Source organism: Furipterus horrens, unplaced genomic scaffold (genome assembly GCF_987537825.1).
Source record: "Furipterus horrens unplaced genomic scaffold, mFurHor1.1.pri manual_scaffold_3, whole genome shotgun sequence".
Classification (NCBI taxonomy): domain Eukaryota; kingdom Metazoa; phylum Chordata; class Mammalia; order Chiroptera; family Furipteridae; genus Furipterus; species Furipterus horrens.
Window position 1 is genome coordinate 161,279,110 of NW_028327173.1, and position 19,968 is coordinate 161,299,077.

Below are 19,968 nucleotides of genomic sequence, written 5' to 3' on the forward strand. Positions count from 1 at the left end.
AATACTGAACAGGAGCAGTTGTGGTGAACCTTCTATGTCTGTCATGCTCCTCTTTGTATTTCAGGTCTCACCTTAGTCATCACTTCTTCTTGGAGGACTTTTCATACACAGGCCAGCTCCTAAGGCCAGGCCGAGTGCCCCATAGGCATTGTATTTCCTCTTCCATCAAATTACTCACACCTGTCATCTCTGTGCCTCCACCAGGTTGCAAACTCAAAGAGAACAAGGGACTGTTGATTGTTGGCTGCTGGGAGGGACACATAGTAGGCACTCAGTAAATATTGAATGAGTGACTTGGGGTGAGGGGGTCAGCGACGCGCGAGTGTGGCAGAGCCTCCTGAGGCAGCCAGGGTGGGAGTGGGCCGCCAGAGCCCCGTGAAGATGAACGGACAGGTGGACCTTGACACCGCAGATAGCAGAGAGCCTGGGCGTCCAGGGGGTCCAGGGCAACTTCCCGCTTCGGGTTGGACCCTGGCGGGGAGTGGCGTTCAACTCGGGCCGGTCGGCCCCTCCGGGAGAAAATGCAGCCAGACGTGTCGGGCTAGCATTCTAGGCTCCGCCCCCAGGCCCGGCCCGCCCCTCCCCTGCCGCGCCCGCCCCGGTCCCCGCCTGCCCTCGTCGCCGCAACCCCAGTGGCCATCGGCCCGCGGCGCCCCCACGCAGGCTGGACGCGCTCACTTATTCCGCTGGGATCCCGCACTAACCGCCGCTGCGGGATGCTGCGCTCGACGTCCACGGTCACTCTGCTCTCCGGCGGCGGCAACAGGACGCCCGGGGCACCCAGCAGGAGGGTGAGTTGCTGGGGACAGGAGCCACCTCAGTCCCGCTTCCTGTCCCAGCAGTAGGGGTTTGAGGATGGGGATGCGTGGGAGCCGGTCCCTGGCCCTGACGCCCTACCATGGGCTCAGCTTTCCGACCCTGCTCCAGATCAGACCCTGACCCTTCTTCTCGACTCCCCAGGGGCGCTCCAGGTTCGAAGGGTTTAGGGGGCTTTCTGGAATTCCCAGAGATTTCCTCTCCTTCCTGATTCCTCTGTCAAGACAAGTTTATTGACATCAGTACCATAAACAAAAACAACAAACAAACAAAAGCAAGGGAGACATTTCTACAGTTATCTCTTCCACCAAATTAGGCACACCTTTGAGACTCAAAGGTAAAGAATGGTTTTAAAAGCCAAACTTTTCTCCATCTAGCGATTAAGCAAAAGGGTCGCTTGTTCCCACTGGTGATAGAATAATACTACTTGCTACTGGAGTGGGCTTAGCCAAGGTAGGCTTCACCTGACAGCCCAGGGTCAGCAGCTGGTTCCTAGTTGCATGTGACTTGGGTTTATGCAAAATTTCTTCTTTCTCATTTAAATATTAGCACAGTGGCAGAAGAGGCAGCCCTGGTAGCCTTGGGCACCATCTCCGGGGAGGTTGCCCTTTGGAAATGCTGTTTCTCTGCGATCTTTTTTTGCATCTTTTCTCCCTTCTCCAGGTGCTCTGGGAAAGACATGCTAGGCACATGCAGATTGTATTTTTCTCATTCTGTGTCTTGTCCAAGATCAGCACTCAGAACACACTGCCAAGGCCTTGGTTTGAGCTTTTTGGTTCATTTACTCATTGTGATATTCCGTACTTCTCATTTGGTGCTTTTCTGTGGTTGAGATGTCTCTAATGCATCTTTCCAGGGTTTAGTTAAATAGGTGTTTAAGTCCAAGTAAGGCACCCTTTGACATTCTAGTTATGTCCTAGTCTTGTAGACATACATATTTGCTTTTTATATATCTCAGCCAAGTGACTAGCAGTTGCCTTACAGTCTGCCTTTCTTTAGCTCTAGAAGAAAGGCGTAGTGTTACCTTTGGGTCTGGGGTCTGGGGTGTGTGTACAGGTGTGTGTTGTGCACACGCACCAAACATTTAGGATTGAGAGAATTCTGGTTGTTCAATCATTAGCTTCATAAAACAAGATCCCCATTAGGTGCAAGTGAGTTTCCAACCTTGTCCAAGATGGGTATTTGCCTTTTTCTATGGAAATCCTTCACAGTTGGAACACAGTTATGATTGAGAAAGAATGAAGTCACTGCAAAGCTAGCCCTGAGCTGGGACAGCCATGTGTGAACCAGAGTGCCTGAAGTGCATTGTCTAAGTCCCCATCCAGAGATGGGATCTGATTGGAGCAGCTAGGGTGATACTGCAGGTGGCTGCAAATGTGGTTATTATACAAAATAACCTTTATGAAGATTTTTTTCTCAAATATTTACTTTCAAGTATTTCTTTGGTTATACATTTCTTGGTGTCTGGCACAGTGGACACACTATGGAAAAGACTCTGCCTCTTGAATAAGGCAACCTAAATACGTTGGAGGGAAGGGGCTGTGACCCTGAATCAAACCATACAGTGCTGTCCTGAGCACACGAGTTCTTGTTTTGAGAAGATATGTGAAGGTTCTAGGATTCCCTTTATGATTTTCTACTCTGCTCATGGTTTGCAAATGTCACAGGTATTGTCTCTGTGTGTACGTGTGTGTGTGGGGGTGGGGTGGGGGGAGGCTGTGATCTTTTCATTGATTGATTGATTAAACAACATTTACAGATTTCCTTCTCTGTGATACAAGGCTAGGTATTGGGTTCACTCTTACCTGTGGAGGCAGATTTGGTCACAGACTACCATCATACAATGTGAGGGCTGTTACCATGGGGCAGAGTGTTAAAAGAGTTGGGTAGAAGCTACAGGGACAGGTTCTTCTGAAGCATCTGAGGAAGGCCTCCCTCTGCGGGAGACATTTGGGTTTAGTCTTTCAGGATGAGTAGGAGTTTGCAGGGTCATTGACACTGGGATACTGAAAGGAAGAAATACTCTTCTAAATGGAACTCTTGACAAGTATTGTGTAACAGTAGCATATTGGACCTACTTTAGATCAAAACACTTAACTCTTTTTTTGAATCACAGGAGGAACAAGAGGTCTTGAAAATAAAATTATAGACCAAGCAATTAATCATGAAACATGTTCCTAAAGTTGCAAGTTTTTCCATAACCTCTGTATTGTTCTGTATTTCCTTTTTGATGTTGGACAAGTGATGATCTCAAACAATAACACTGGTCATTAAAATAGCATTTCTGTTTCATCCAAATTGCTTACCAAATTAGGGACTACAGGGGAACCAGGCTGTGTGGGTGTGGGTATTCAAGCCAACCAGGAATGGTGGTGACAGCTGACACTGAGCAGGGAGTTCTCTGGGTCAGCGGCCAAGGGTAATGTGGCCAGACCAGACTGTCACCAGTTATCCTTCATTCAGTGGCTGCCACCTACAATTTATACTTCCTCCTTATCTGAAACCATCTCTCAAGACAAAAAAAAAAAAAAAAAAGGTGGGAAAGTAACTTCTGTCAGCTGATAAACAAATATCTAAGAGGCATTTACATATGCCAACCAGGAGGAGATGTGAAATGAAAAAAAAAATCTACCTCCAAACCAGTTGTGCTCTAAAATTAGTTTTATCTATGGCAACAGCAGGAAGATAAATTAGCTGGAGAATAACCATAGACAGAAAGATGACATTGGAGAATGGGGAAAACCTTTCTTAAAATATTGGCATTGCTTCATGACTTTGAAAGGAATTTTGAAAATGCAGTTGATCGCACTGAATGAGCCTTTGAAATGAAAGGTCAGTTGTGTGGCCAGGTTGTGCGCTTTTAGGGGAAGGCATGTGTTGCTTTGTGCAGCCAAATATTTTTGGTTAAGCAGTCCAGCTAGGGTGGTGTGAGACCCGTCCAGGGTTTCCTCCAGCACAATATCTCCTACTGATAATATAAGACTGTTGGCTGATGTCACTGTTCTCGCGGGCCCTCAGTGGCATGTAAAAAACAAAACAAAACTTACCAAGGCCACAAGGATAGGACTGTCTTCTAGCCTGTTCCTGCACACATTTCTTTCTATTTGGTGAAGTTCTCCTCTGTTAAATATCAGAATGGGTCTGCCAATCATCTTTGTCTAGCTAATGCACCATTCTCCTGGGTCCCATTTCTGTCTGATTGGCTCAAAATAAAGAATTCTCTTTAGCTGGGCAGTGAATGGGTTAGAGAAATATTTACCTCATTTCCTTTTCCTTTTCACAGAAACATTGTGTGCATAACTTCTGTATTGTCCTACAGGCTCTGAGGAAGGGACACAGGGTGTTGTGGGACCTCCGCATCTGGAGAGGAAAGTTGTCTGCAGCCTCTACTAGGGAGGAGATGGGCAGGGGACCTGCTGTGCCCAGAAAACAGGCTGGCCCCTCATTAGGGCCCTCCCAAGTCAAATTTGGACAGGCCAAGAACCCTGGATTCCTCAGAGCTTAGCCAAAAACTTCTGTCACTAAAAATTGACGGTCCTATCTCAAAAAAAAAAAAAAAAAAAAAATATCCCAGCCTCTCTGCTTTGGTTCACCCATCTTGCTGTGTCAGGTGTAGAATGAACAGACATGAGTCCTGGGACTCTTAACGAAAACTTGAGACCTGGAGGCTTCTTGTCACTTGGGAAACTCTTTCAAGTCAGTCAGCCTGAAAAATTGTCTCATTGAGTTGAGGGAGCTGTGGATTCAGTACCGGGTTACTAGAGACCACATCGGAATGTTGTGATCTGAAATACTTTAAGTGATTCCGTGTGTGTGGTCTTAGAGCTTCCTGCGCAGCTCCCTCTCAGGCTGAAACAGTTCCAGTATTCCCCAAGACACTGAGGATTAACACAGTGGTGTTTACTGCTTTTCTCCTTTTAGATGAGTGATACTTCCTAAATGTCAATCACATTGTTGACTCTAACTTGTTCTTCAAGGCCAGAGTGAAATGCGAAATTTGGTCACCTGACTCCTGCTTCAAGAGTCCCTCAGTGCTGCCAGGAGAGAAAGTACAACCCCCTTCATTCAGTCTACCTTTGCCTTCCCTCCCCATGCACACTACTCTTTGCAGATATGCCAAACTACTTGCCATTCCCCAAGCTTTCCATGCTGTTCCTTGTCTTTTTGCCTTTTTTGGACCTCTCCTCTGATGAAGGGTCACCTTCTCCAGGAATCCTGCCCCGAAGCCTCCTCTTCCATGTTCCCCTATAGGCCTGTGCACCCTGTCATTGCGCATCATCTATGATTAACTATTTAGGGACCCTCCCTTCCCCGGCCTGCTGTAATAGATGCTTAAAAAGAGGAGTGTCACCAGAATCCTAATGGAGCTGCACTTAACATTGAATTGGCAAAGGGGAAAACAGGAAGAGAAGCTTGGGGTTAAAGCCAGTCCATTCCCTTTGGCCCACCTGGGCAGGAAGCAGGTGACAGATGGATGGGAGTACTGGCCCAGGTGAGGAGTCTGACAGTTCCAGGAAGGCCTCCAAATATTCCAGTTACCTCATCCTGTTGCCAAGTTGGAGCTTCATTCCTTTGGTTAAGTCAGTGTTTCTCAATCCTGGTTACACATAGCATCCCAAGAAGCTTAAAATATGTATGCCCAGGTCCCACCCCAGACCTTTAAAACAAGAACTTCAGAAACTAGAGAATAACATCTGTATTGTTGAGGAAGCTCCCCGGGTGACTCCAATGTGCAGCCAAGGACCGGAATGCCTCCTTCCAGCTTTGCTTTCCCCTTACTGCTCTTGTGGAAATGCAGACACTTCTGGGACAGTGTTCTGGAAGGTCCCTTTGGCCTTGTGGAAGGGCAAGGCTGTGTGTGTGTGTATGGGGGGGTGGTGTAAGTTGGGGGGTGCATAACACTCTAGGTCACACTGGTGTCTGTAAACATTCATTTACCTGTGGGTTCTCCTTCAACTTGGCATTGGGGGCGCATTGTGTGCTGGTTCAGAAGTGTACAGGTCACCGTCCTCCTATTTATGAGTTTTGTTTGGAATCAGCTGTGACACAGGAAAGAGAGGCTGGAAAAGTGTCTAAGTACCTACAATCAGGGGAGATCAGGGGTCTGTTAGCAAGCTACTGACCCTGGGCCAAATCCAGCCCTCAGCTTGTTTTGCATACTTTGAGCTAAGCCTGCTTTTCACAGTGGCCTAGGAAACCTAAATGTTTACCCTTTGGCCCTGACAGAAAAACTTGGCCCCACCCTGATGATAATCAGGCCTTCAAATTCAGGGCCACAGCAGAGATAAGAGGCCTATTCCAGAACAGGCATGCCCTGTTCCACACAGCCTGGCCTGAAATTTCCAGAGATTTTATGCTTGTGCTGAGCAGAGAGAGTGTGGGATCCATCCTCCCAGCCACAACCACAGGGTCCACGCTTTCACTAATTAGGTGGAGCTGGGCAAGGGTCCCATAGTCCCAGGGCTGAGAGCAATGTACGTACATGCATTTGGCTCATTTCCTTAGGGAAATCCATTTTTATAAATGGATTAACAACCCCCGTCACCTCTGAGGGTCATCTTTTCCACCCCTTTTTAAAAAGATGGATAGTTTTCTTCAGGTGAGCCCAAGTGCCTGAAGCTAAGAGCATAATGGTATGTGGATTCCCAGGGTCCCCCCACATGGAGACCAGCCCACTGCCTTCACAAGTCCCAGAGGGCCTGCTTAGCTCCGTGGTGCCATGAGTTGCAGACAAGGGCTTGCTTGTGTATTTTCTTGTGGTGGAGCCTTGAATGCTGGTGGCCGTGGCTTGAATGCTCTCTGCCCCTCCCTTGCTCTCCCTCCAATGGGGGTTAATTTGAAGAATGTGGAAGGCTCTCTAGGGAGCTTCAGGTATAGTCTCCTTACTGTGCTTTAGTTCAGCCCAAAAAGAAACCCATATTGATATTTACTGAGCAAGTGCCTATTTTGTGTTGATATTATGTTAAGTGCTATAAGGGATACCAATGCAATCAAGGTGCAAAGCTTGCTCCATCTCGCCCTCTATTTTTTCCATTCTCTCCATGTTGTCGTGTGTAGACCACAACAGGAGGTTTTTAATAATTGATATCAAATCATTGAACTCATATTTGAGTGTTAGTCCCTTCCTCCAAAGATGACTCCTCAGTCTTCCACTAGAGGCCTTGCTTCTGCAGCACGCATTTGCAGATTGTTAGAGGTTGGCCTCTGCCTCCTTGTCCATTTTCTCTCTCGCTGTAGCTTAGGATGTCCATTTTCTCTCCTGCTCTAGCTTAGGATGCTGGACCACTTGCCATTCGTGGAACAGGCCAGCCAGCTTCTGTGCCTTTGACCAGCCTGGAATGAACACCTTGCCTGGTAGTTGTCTATTATTTTGACAATGAATTCTCCAAACCTCACTGACTTGAAAAGTTCTTCTGTACTTCTATACCCAGCTCAAATGTCATTTATAGTAGTCTTCCCCTATACTCCTACCTCCAGTTAAAATAATTGTTCTCCTTCCTATATGCTCATAGTAATGAAGGACTCTTACAGAGAGCTGTCTAGAGAAAGAGAATTCTGTTGCAGTGCCCAAGACAATGCTAGGTCTATTAGGTAAGAGTTCTGAGGGAATATATAAGCTCATTATCAGAAAGTTAGAGGTGCTGTGTAGCAAAATGGGATACTTTGGAAGGAGGTGATGGTGTATGTGGAAGTGCTAACATGTGTCCCCAATGCCCGTACATGGGAAATGTTACCCACAGACTGGGCACCCCTCTGCCAGTTACACTGTTAGGTGTGGGGGTTCCTTCATAGTTTTGACCAAGTGTAAATGAATTATGAGTCTTTGCTACAGTTAAAATTGGCAAAGTTTTATTCAAGGGTCTTAGGGTTTGCAAACTGGAAACAACAACTAGGCAATACCCAGAGTGTTCTAAAGAAGAGAGAAAAGTTAAGAGTTTTTATGGTGAAAAGTACATTCTTGAGGAGAATCAGTTCTGCATTCTTAGCCTCTGGATTGGTCTGAGATGATGATCTTCCAGATGTATGGTAGTCTGGATAATGAATGTTAGGTTGTCTGAACACATGAACATTCTTTCTTAAGTCTTACAGGTGAGTAATCAGAGGGTTATCTATAGGGTATATATCTGTATCTATATCTGTGTCTTTATCTACATCTATAGTAATCTCTAGGCATCAATGCACAACTGGAAAGTACAAAAGTTTAAGTCCTCAGGCTAGTTAAAATAAATAAAATCTATTCCTCATGCTTCAACCCATTTGGTTTGAACCAGTTTTGTCAGCTTGAATATACAGACTCCATTTTAAGTCAGCTTAGCTCTGCTAACTTCATTTCATTTTCTTCACTCATTACCTCATAGGCTGTTGGGCTTAAAGGGTCTTTTACAGTTCCGTCCTACCCTGGGCTTCTTGGCTGCAGGGAAATTTTGCTCAGAGACCACCCTGTGGATCAGGGCAAACCTATGACCCTCAAGCCAGATTTGGAGTATAATAGTTTGCTGGGGCCGCTGTAAAAAGTACCACGAACCAGGTGACTTAAACGACAGACAGTGTTGTCTCAGTTCTGGAGCTGGAAGTCCAAAATCAAGGTGTTGGTAGGGTTGGTTCCTTCTCAGGGCTGTGAGGGAAGGATCTGTTCCAGGCCTCTCTCCTTGGCATGTTTACATGGCGTCCTCCCAGTGTGCATGTCTGTCTCCAGATTTCCCCTTTTTATAAGGATGTCAGTCACTTTGGATTAGGGCCCATCCTAATGACCTCATTTTAACCTAATACATCTGTAAAGACCCTGTTTCCAAATAAGGTTCGATTCTGCGGTTCTCAGGATTAGGCCTGTACCATATGAATTTTAGGGAAATCAATCCATAGCGGGGCACGCAGCTTGACTGCTGTAGGTCAAGCCTCCCTGGCTGTGAGCTGGGTACGCTGGGGGCTGATGGAACCCTCTTTGGGATTTTTTTTTTTAATGGCACGATCACTTCTCCCTGGGAAATGTCACAGCAGGACCTGGCTGTGACATTAGGGTGAAGTAGATATCATGTGGCATTAAGGATATTCTCATTGTTGTGCAAGCATCAGCACCATCTATCTCCAGAATTTTTCATCTTCTCAAACTGAAACTTTATACCCACTGCATAATAACTGCTCAGGCCTCTCTCTTCAGCTTCTGGCAGTCACCATCTACTTTCTAGGAATTTGTGTTATGGGCTTATTTCACTTTGCATGATGTCATCCATATTATAGCATGTGTGAGAATTTTATTCCTTTTTAAGGCTGTCTAATATTCTATTCTATGTATTCGTTTGGCCAAAAAGTCTGTATGGTTTTATCCATAAAATAAAAGATACATTTTTCATTTTCATCAGTAACTTGATTGATTTGGATATTTTGAGTATGTTGGCTGTCTCCTGCATGGTATAAGGTTGATTGTTCTCAATTAATGTCTTGATTTGATCGCTATCAACTTCAACTGTTCTAACTGACCATGGAGCATCATCCAGCAAGACATCTCCAGCACAGAACTTTGCAAACCACTTTTGACACGTTGGATCAATCATACCACCTTCTCCATACACTGTACAAATCTTTTCTTTGTGTTTCATTTGCATTTTCACCTTTCTTGAAATAATAAAGCATAATATACCAAAACTGTCATATATTTTCTTCCATTTTCAATATTAAAATGGCTACACAAATTCTAATAAGTTTTTAAAAAGTGCACGCTGATAATTTAACAAAATTGTTTCAGATGAAGTTAAAGACGACTAAGCACTACTGGAGCCATCTTAAGGAAAAAACAAAATGAGTTTTTGGGGCAACCCAATACATGCTGTGTATTATTGATCTCTCATCTGTCAATGGACATTTGCATTCCTTCCACCTCTTGGCTATTGTGAATAATGTTGCTATGAACATGATTGTATAGACTTAAAAATTTTTGTGATTGAACATATACATGGTTTATTGTAAAAATTCACTATATATTCAAGGAGAAAGCACTGCTGCACCCAAGTCACCGCTATGTGTATTTTGCCCTCTGTCCCTCTAGCTGTATTTTGGACTGTGCATGTGAAATAAGATCATCCTATGTTCTGGAATCTTAGCCATTAAAAAAGTGTTTGTAACAATATGAAATCACTCAGTACTTTCCTTGTTCTGAGCAGCATTATGTTGAATGTCGGTGATGGGCCAGCCTAAGGCTGGGCTTACCCCCAGAGTGCCCGGTGTGACAGGTACGATTATCCCCATTGCTAAGGAGGGAAACAGGCTCAGAGAAGCACAAGATCATCCATCTCTTTCTACTCCAGACGCAGGTTCATAACCGGCCTCTCCTCTCTGTCTCTTCCAGGCAAATGTCTGCAGACTACGACTGACCGTACCTCCCGAGAGTCCAGTTTCTGAGGAAATTGAAACAAAGATTGAGAGAAAAGAACAAGTAAGGCATTTCTGTGGCAAAGCTCTGACAAGTTCTACTCTTTGGACTCTTTTATGTTAACCCCTTCCCCCTCCTGTCCTCTGTCCAGGCTATTTGCAGAGCCTGAATGTCAGTAACTCTGTTGATGGGAGGCCCTCTCGACCTTGCCACCCTGTCTCCCATCTTCCCAGAAGGCAGACCGCTCTGACCGGCTGGCTCTGCCGGCCCCGGCCCCTGCTCTTGTTGCACGATGAACACTGGCTCTGTGTTGGCTTTAGTGACAGGTGCTGTGACAGCGAACAAGTTTTTCCTGAAAGAGCCCAGTCCACTGGAGTCAAAGGGCCCATTGTGAGCTGCCGGTGGGGCCTTTCTCAGCAGCTGGAGCTGGGGCCCAGTTCATGCTGAGGAGAGGCTGCCTGCAGAGGAAAAGCCCAGTAGGCTCTGGCGTGTGTGGCAAGGGCAAGGGCACTTGGCTGCAGGTAGGAGGGAGCAGACATTTTTGTGCCAGCTGCTGTGCTAAGTGCTGGGCCAAGGAGATAAGTCTGACCTTGTCCTTGCCTTAGAGAAACTTGCAGTTGTTTCGAGTGAGACAGATGGGAAAGTAAACAATGATGATGTGATCCTTCAAGTGTTAGGACCCGGAAGTGTAAGACGGGCTCTGGGAACACGGGGAAGGGATAACAGACTGCTTGGGGAGTGACGTGGAAGCAGAGGCTTAAAGGGCAGGTAGCAGATCCTGCTCACTTCTCAGCCTGTGGTCCTAGACAAGTCACTTTTCCCATTTACAGACAGTGATGGGGTACCTACTCTATTCCAGGCACTGCTGTAGACACTGTGACTATAGTGATGAACAAAGCAGTAAACAAGAAAATGCCGGTCATTCACAGAACTTAATATAAGTTCTATTGGGATGACAACAAACATTTTAAAATGAAGCACAATTTATAGAGTTTAGAAGGTAGTAAGTGCCGATGGAGATAAGTAAAGCAAGAGTAGGGGGCAGGAAAACCAGGGTGTAGGTAGCAGTTTTTCTTCTGTGTGTAGTTTGTATAAGTATAAAATAAAATAATAAAATATGACATAAATTTTATATATGGAATCATAAGACAATACCTTCTCAAAATACAAGCCATGCTTTGGAAATAATGAATCATGCAGTCACCAATGAAAAAGGAAGGTTTTCCTTGACTGGTAAATGGTGGATAATGCCCCAAATTCACTGCAGGTCTTGGTCTCTCCGTCCCTTCTCTTATACCTTCCTTCTCCCAACTTGCTTCCAAGGACAAAGAGCTACCTGTGCTCATGCAAATGATGAATGACTGGGAAAGGATGTAGGGAGGAAGGAAAATGAGGTTATGACTAGAGCAGGGTGAGAGAGTGTAAAGATGCGTATCTGCTGAAAAAGAGAGGATGAGTCCCCTGAAGGGATCCGGTACAATAGCTGGTTCCAAGTTGGAGCAGGGAGAGTACAAGGTGAGCCTGGGACGTGTGCTAGAAAGCAAGGCAGCACTCAGAGGTCAGTGGGCTTACACCAAAAAGACCCAGAAGCTGGGTGAAAGGGCTCTCACTGGCAAAAATGGAACCACTTGATCATCCAACAGAATAATGACAGTAATAGGTTATGACACAATGAATAATAAAAACAACCCTCGTGACTACATAATAATAATGACAGAGAGGGAGACAGAGGGAGAGGGAGAGGGCTCTCCTTTCTAGAACATCAGCTGATAAATTTAGAAAATATCTATTTTGTAACCCTTAGATTGTGTCATCAATGGATGCAAACACTTAATTGGTGAGTGATTATTGTGGGACAGTGTGTTCACATTGTCTCAAAATAAGACCTCACAGATCGCATACTGGTTTTAGAGGTAGAGTGGCACAGTCTGACAGTTCATAGTTCAACCACGTGACCCAGTTTAGCAGCCGGTCGTGGGACGGCCTGATGTTATGTGACTTCTGAGGTGATCTGACTAGGAAGTGCACAGTATTACATAAGTAGTATTCACACCAAACTTGTTTAACTGTATCTAGTAATAAGGAAACAGAAAAACCCCAAATGGGGAAATATCTGCAAAACCATTGGCCAGAATCTCTTAATAAATTCCATGTTATCTTTTTAAAAAGATGAGAATCTGTTAGAGATAAAAGAGACTTAATTAACATCAAATATAAGAGGTGAATCTTGATTAGATCCTGGATCAAAAAAATCTATAAAAGACACATTGGGATAATTGCACAATTTTGAATATAAACCATATATTAGATGTTATTGAATAAATAGTACTCTTCACACATGTGATAATGGTACATTAGTTACATATTTGAAATATTCTTTCAGCTTCTCTGTAGCTTAGACATTCTCCAAAGAAAACCTTTGGGGGTAAAAACCTGGATGGCCAGGCTTCAGCCACTGGACCTGTGTTGGTGACTGGGATGGAGTGAGGCCCTGTGTTGCTGGGGGTGTGTCTGTCCCCCTCTGTCCTCACGGACCCCTCCCTGACTATCCCTTTAGAGCTGATAGATTTGTCAGAGAAATGGGCCTGGGCTCTGTCCAGGGGCACATGGGCAGCTTAGCACATGGGAACTCAGAAGGAGCACTTTTTGAAAAAGCGGCCCAAACGGGAGTGAGTGGCAGGACGACCGCCTTGGTGGCCGTCCCCGTATGCATGGTGGAAGAGGTGGGGGAACATGTGTGTTGGATGTCCCCCCTGCTGCGTGCCTGGGGAGGTGTCTGTGAAGTTCCTGGTGCAGACTGGGCGGCAGGAGATGCGGTGAAGCTCTGACAGCCCTTCACCGTGGCAGAAGAATCACATATTCCCAAAGACACCGGCACGTGTGTTCTCTGTCAAGTGGGAATTAGTAACCAAGTTGTGTAGCGATTTGCCTGTTAGTCTTGAACAGTGCTCTTCAGACTTTTTAAAGCAATAGGACCCTCTTGTTTTTTCTTTTGATCAAAATGTTATCCAAAACCCTTCTATGTAATTGAGGCAAAAGTGGTGATGGTGGGAGCCCAAGTCCTCTCCCCTGACCCTGCTTCCCCAGGCCACTGCTGACTGGGAACTCCAGGCGCACAGGGTAGAAACCACCAGCACAGATTATGTGCCCATGATGCCTCTAATACTGGGTGGACCAGGCATGCACCCTGGGTGCCCGCCTGCAATGCATTGGTGACTCACTGCAAAAGAACTGGGGTAGAGAGGAGAAGGGTGGGGCTGGCTGTTTCCCCAGGACTGAAGTCTTTGGGTGGTGGCAGCACTTGACGGCACTAGTGGTAAATGTGAGGTTGTTTTGGGTGATTTCGTCATCAATCCTGGGGGGACTCCTGGTCTTAAGTCACTGGGAGCTAGAAGAAGGCACCAGCTAGTGGGCCCGGGGGACACCACCTCCTCCTGTGTGCCTTCAGTGTGGCTGCCCCTCCCTAGGACATCGTAGCCCACACTGTTGCCAGGAACTCTGGATGACCCTCCCTGGTGAGATGACTTTGGTGTTTTTGGGAGGGGTCTGCAGTGTGCAAAGGCTGGGGACTGAAGCTGGCTGAGATGTGGAAGTCGGAAGATGGCCCAAGTGGCTGCCGATGAAGTGGAACTTCTCGGAGGATTTCCAGGGCCCTGTTAGAGCTACAGCCAACTGAGGGCAGAGCTGGGCCTTATTCTTTCCCACGGCCATAGAAGATGCTTAGTGTACTTTGAGAACCTGAGATGACACAGAGCAGCCGGTCACACACAGATGCCACTTCCATTGGGGCCATTTTTCTGTCCACTGTTCCCAAATCACCTGAGAGAGCATTTGCTCGCAGTGGATGGCTGTGGCACATGCTACATGTTGCCTAGGTTCACGCTGGTGTGGGGAGCAACCCCTCCAGAGGCAGCATGTTTTCCTGGACTCGTGGGGTTACGGGGTGGGGGTGGGGGTATGTGGGAGGCTATCTGCTCCTTTTACTCTTTCTCTTACAGACGATATCAACTGCCTTGAGGCTGTTTTCTATGGGCCTCAGACGGGCTCCCAAATACTTTCTCTGCTTCTCAGTTTCTTCATCTTTCAAGTAGGCACAATGATGCCTGGTTGCAAAGAGCAAATGAGCTAATATATGCAAAGGACCCACTCCAGTGTCTGGCCTATAAAATTGATTACAGAGGTCGTGACTAAATGCCAGATTGTTTGCCTTTGGTTGCCCAACCCAATGATTCTTGTTCTTTGCTTTTCTCCCTTGGACCCTCCTGGAGTCAGGCCCCTTCCTGGAACTGTCCACCCTGCATCTCCGCTGTCCACTTGGGCTGTGGCTGCTACATCATTTTTGATGACATTCTGTCTTTTTCCATAAATATGAGTATTCCTCTGCCCACACCACCAGGCTTCCTTAGAACTTTGAATGGAGCAAAGGTACACCATTTAGAAAATGTTCTGACCCTACCAGACCAGGCAACCCAGGGCATCTTACATTCCCTTTTCCCGGGTACCAGTGAGAATGGGTGCCCTGTCTTATGTTTGTGTGTCTTATGTATTTCCCTCAAAGCCATTTGGGTTTCATCTGTTTCCAGGGGACTCTGTTGGAATTATCTCGTGAAACCCACTCAGCGTTATCTCCTTTTTTTATTTCCTGGTTGGTTTGCCCTCACTGGACAAGTTCACACATTATCTTCTAAACCCATGGCATCTACTTCCTCCTCAGAACCCTTGCTCAGTAAGGTTCAAGCCCAAGCCTGGAGTCTCTTCCCAACTTCTCTCAGTTTATCCATGTCTTCCTCGTCCTTTAGGGCCTGCTTCCCTGAGACCTTCCCTGACGGCCCACATATACCCAGGCTGCCCCTTTCTCCTGGCACCTAATCACCTGCTGCTAAGAACTCCCACATGTCTATATACATATTCCTGTGAAATTTATGTACAATACACACTTACGCATGCCTACACATACAGAGAACTGAGGTGGTGTCTTTGATTCTCTCTAGAGTCTATCACCTGCTTTGCACGTAGTAGGTGCTTAATCGATGACTGTTGATTATGATGATTCAGTTCCAGTAGTTTCCTAGGCTAGCTGCCATAACAAAGGACCACAAACTGGGTAGCTTAGATAACAGAAATTTATTGGCTCACAGTTTTGGAGGCTGGAAGTCTGGGATAAGGTGTCAGTCAGAGGGGCCAGCTTCTCTCTGAAGGCTCTAGGGAAGAATCCTTCCTCGCCATTTCCAGCGTCTGGTGGCTTTTGGCAATCCTCGGCTTGTGGCGGCATCCATCCAGTCTTCACATGGTGTTTTCCGTGTGTGTGTGTGTGTGTGTGTGTCTATCAAATTTTCCCCCTTTTTATAAGGACACTAGTAATGCTGGATTAGGGCCCACCCTAATGACCTCATTTAAATTTGACCCTAGCTCCAAATAAGGCCAAATTCTGAGGTACTAGGGATTAGGATACCAGCATATCTTTATGTGCAGGACACAATTCAGCCCTTAATAAGTTTCCTTGTAGACTAGTATCACCTTAAATTGTACTAACAACTCAGATGAATTAATCGTGGACTTTGTCTACTAAAAAAATCAGTAATAATATGGGAGAGACAATGTTGGTTATTTTGCAGGGACACATTTCATGTTGAAAAATTGATAAATGTGGAATGTAGTCTTTATAAAATTATTGAACATTAAAATTAATATTGGTAGTATACAATTTTGAAATTAAACCCCTATCATTTTCAAAAACCTTTGTGAATGTATGTATCCGTATTTCTATCAAATCTGTATGCAATGTAGTCTTAGATACACGCACACACACTTTTATACATAGAGAAATAAGAGAAGCAATGCCAGCTATTACAGATTTAGCATGTTGAATTGGGGTTTTACCACATAGTTGAATTTTTGAGAATATAATCTGAGCTTTGCTGATGTTGAGTCTTATGTAATGGTGAAGCCTTTTGCAAATTGACAAAGGAGTTTGCAGCTGATAATCTTTGCAGTAGCTTTTAGCATTCCACCATCATAGGTGTCCTTTAGTGACCTGTGTTTTTAAGGAATCTGTTTCTCTCTAGACATATGAGAACTTGAGTGAGGGAGAACAGATATATGTATATGTATGAAAAGTCAGGAATTTTTATAGCCCAGTAAAAGGTTTAAAAGGAGGAAACCCTTGCCCTTGGGTTTTATAGTCTCCTTTCCTTAAGATTCCTGGATGAATAAGCCCGCTGAGTTCCTGTCTTGGCACGATTATTTATATGGCATCATGGGCCGTTGCCAGGTGAGTGAGTGTGCTGCCGTGATGCAGGTGGGGCTGGGCTGCCTGGGCTGATAGCACGCAGGACTCTGTGTCTCCCAGAGCCAGCGACCCTGGGAGGACAGGAAGAGGCCCGGGTTCTAGTACTGGCTCCGTTTCCAATTGAGGGAGTGTTGGGCCAGTCAAGACATCTCCAGGGGCCTCATTTTCCTTTTCTAGCAAATGGAAACATTAACCTGGAACCAGCACCTCCCAAAGCTTCACTGGCTGTGGAACTCTATTCTAATGAATATAGGGAAGTGCCACCAATAAAAGGAAAGTGCAGCAGCTGTGGTTTCACGTGGGTCAGGGCTGTGAGCTGCCCCAGCAGTCGAGCACCCCCAACTCCCCGCCACCCCACAGCTTCATCAGGCCTGAGAAGGGGCGGGTTTACAACTTTCCTGGACGACACAACTCTTTTCATTTTTCTAACCTTCTGAGACTCTGTGATTCTCTCCCCATGAAAAGGAACCAAGGCAAGTTGAGAGGTGGGTAACTTTGATGACTGTGATGGGGACAGCGAAAAAAACCAAGAAGAAAGCGGCGAACAGATAGGCAGGAGCATCCACACAAACATGCAGGTCTTAGTAGGAACCCAGATCCTCAGAAATGTAAAGACACCGCCACTAATAACAGAATCAGTCAGCATGTACTAGTGTGCCCAGCAGCCGATGAAGTGTTTTCTGTGAATTACTCTGTGTATTCCTTAGAACAACCTCCTGAAATTGATGGGATGATCCCCATTTTACCGTTCAGGACTTGGAACTCGGTGAAGTATATAAATTGTGCAGGACCACATAGCTAGTACATAGTGGATTTGTAATTCCAACTGGCTGGTGTCTGTAACTTAGCCATGTTGCCATGGGAACACCAACTGGCACAATTTCTCCTATCAGGAAAAGTCTGTTTCAGATATTTAATCAGTCAAGATTACCTAAGGTGTCTACCGAGCCACTGGGTTCCAGAAAAGAAGTTTCTGATCATACCTCCCCACCTCACCCCAATATTCTTTTTCTTCTTCAGGGTTGTTAGGCCTAAGCATCTATCTTCTGCTCAGAGCTGTAAAGTATTATCTTTAAGAAGTAATCTCCTATCAGGATACTACTATTAGAACTACATTCTCTTTGGGGTTTCTGCATGGCTAGAAGGTCCCCCACCCCCATATTTAAGCATTCAAACTGATCAGGTTTTTTGCCCCAAGCACGGTTTTATTTAGGAAGTGGGCCTCTATCAGTCTGTGAGATAGTCAGAAGTAAATAATAGGCTCAAGGTTTACTCTGAGGAGCCTGGGCTGCCCATCTCCTCTCTGTTTCTCTAGTTGGCTGTGGCTTAGCTGTCTTGTTCATTTTTGTCCCAAGAAGGCAGAACAATGTCAAGTGTAAGTAATGACCAGGGACTGGTAATTTGCTGAGATGGACACACAGGTCATACAGGTCAGGGCACATTCTTGAAATTGACGTTCTGCCTGAAGGCTGGATGGCATGCCCAGCAGCTCAGCACTCAGCTCTCTCTGAGTCAGCTGCTGCCCTCTGGCAGCAAGACGAGGTCCAAAGCAAGACATTTTGAAAACAACTCACCTTCTAGTCTGCAAGTCATTCAGTTGATGTTGTGGTCCATTGTTGTTGTATTGGCAGCCCAGAGGTAAGACCAGCTGCCCAGCTTGGCCTCTGAGGCCAGAGGCTGGCTGTGGCCAGTTACCACCATTGGTTTGGATTTATGTGAAATTGCATTTCTGCTGTTCTCTATTCCCCCAAACCCTTCTTGTCCAAGGGACTTTCTTCCTTTGCACAGATCAGTGTCTGGGATGACCACACACTCCAAATATTCTGGCACAGACCCATGTCTAAATATTCTGCTGTCTTTCTTTCTTCAAAACATATTTGTTGAGCATCTGTTTATACTGAGTATTGGGGATCAAGCAGCAAATACAACAGATACTGTCTCTTCCTCGATAGAGCTTTATCACTAAAGCCCTTAGAGCAGGAATTTAGGCGCGTTACTTCTCCACGGTTTCTCCTTCTCTCTAGGCACTGGCCACTAAATACATCTTTAGGGAAAACAGCCATATTGTGAGCCTGTAAGTACATTTTAAGCTATGAGCATATCACAGGGAACAGTCTCCTTATGTTTTACTGATTATGCCTGTTATTAATTCTGCTGCATTTCAGGTAGGGCTTCTGGGATGGCCTTTCTATTGGTGGTTTCCTTTTCCCTTTCCTGGCAATAACTTTCTTTGCAGTTCATGCATTTATGATGGCTTTTGTTTTCAAGGAGATTTTGCCTAGTATTGTCTCATGCCCTCTTGAGACTGTTAGTAGGCCTAGTGTACATTTTTTTTAATTTGATTTTTTAATACTAAGCAGCATGATGAAGAAGTTTTAAAAAACTTAATTACAGAGAATTTCAAACATAAACAAAAGGAGACTAAAGCGTGTGATGAGTCATTGACCCTTCTCCCAGCTCCACGACCCTCAGCCATGGTCATCCTGTCCTGTCTACACCCCATCTGCTTCCTCCACCCTGTACCCAAACATCATAAATATTTATTTAAGCACATTTCTCTGAAAGATAGAACTGTCTCCTAATATAATCACAATGCTATTATCGTGCCTCAACAGTTAATATTTATCTTATAGGGGGATATTTTAAAGGATATGAGTGGAAGAAAATTCAGCCACAAACATAGTGACAAAAGTCACTCTTTTCATTTTTTTCTGTGTTCTCCAGTTTTTGACCAAACACATACTGACATTTGGTAAAAATGATAGGGCTCTTGGCTCCTTTGAAGTTTTATTGGATATCAAATTTATGACTGGGCAAAACCATCAGCTACCTCCCATTCCTCTATCTAAGAGGAACCAGGGTTGCTTCTTTCAGCTGGACCCAATGTACATATTCTGGGTAATTCCCCAGAACCTTTTCCGACTTCTAAAGCTCCCTTTTGATTCAGCAAATATTTATTGAGAAACTGTATCTCAATCATTGTTAGATGCCAGGAATTATGGTGGAAAAGAAGACAAACAGGGCCTTAAACTTCTTGGAGCTTCCAGTTGATAGGGGAGCAGGTCTTTCATACATAACGATACCAATGGTCACTTCATTATGGTTGTAGTGAATGTCATGGAGACCCAAACAGACTGAAGGACCAGTGAAGCCAAGCGAATAGCTGTGTAAATGCCCAGAGGCAAGAAGGAAGTTGGCTGATCAAGGAACTGAAAGGAGGCAGTGAGGCTGGAGTAGGGTGAAGGCTGAGGGGGAGCTGGATCTCAGGAGGCTGGAGGAGAGCCTCCCATCCTGGGCCCGCCTCTTCCCAATGGCCCAGGATCCTGAGGTCTGGGCTGCCACGTGGACATGTGAGTTCCAGGTCTTCTCCTGACTCTTGGCTAATTTGAAGGCATTGTAGTCGAAGAAAAAGCTTACATTTGGCAACACACAGGCATTTGAAATAATAGTTACACAGTAGGGTAATTGTGAGGGTTAAAAAAACATTATATAATAT

At 45.4% G+C, this 19,968-nt stretch overlaps 1 protein-coding gene across 2 annotated transcripts in view; it reads left to right on the forward strand.

Moving 5' to 3' along the window:
• Nucleotides 1-613: 613 nt before the first annotated feature.
• Nucleotides 614-19,968, forward strand: part of MYZAP (myocardial zonula adherens protein) — a 113,217-nt gene continuing 93,862 nt past the window's right edge. The window contains exons 1-2 of one of the 2 annotated variants that reach the window (XM_090270663.1): nucleotides 614-791; nucleotides 10,160-10,246. In XM_090270663.1, the coding sequence (XP_090126789.1) occupies nucleotides 717-791; nucleotides 10,160-10,246 (162 nt within the window). In that variant the 5' untranslated portion in view covers nucleotides 614-716. The remainder of the gene's footprint in view (nucleotides 792-10,159; nucleotides 10,247-19,968) is intronic. The other variant, XM_090270662.1, reaches the window with a different exon arrangement.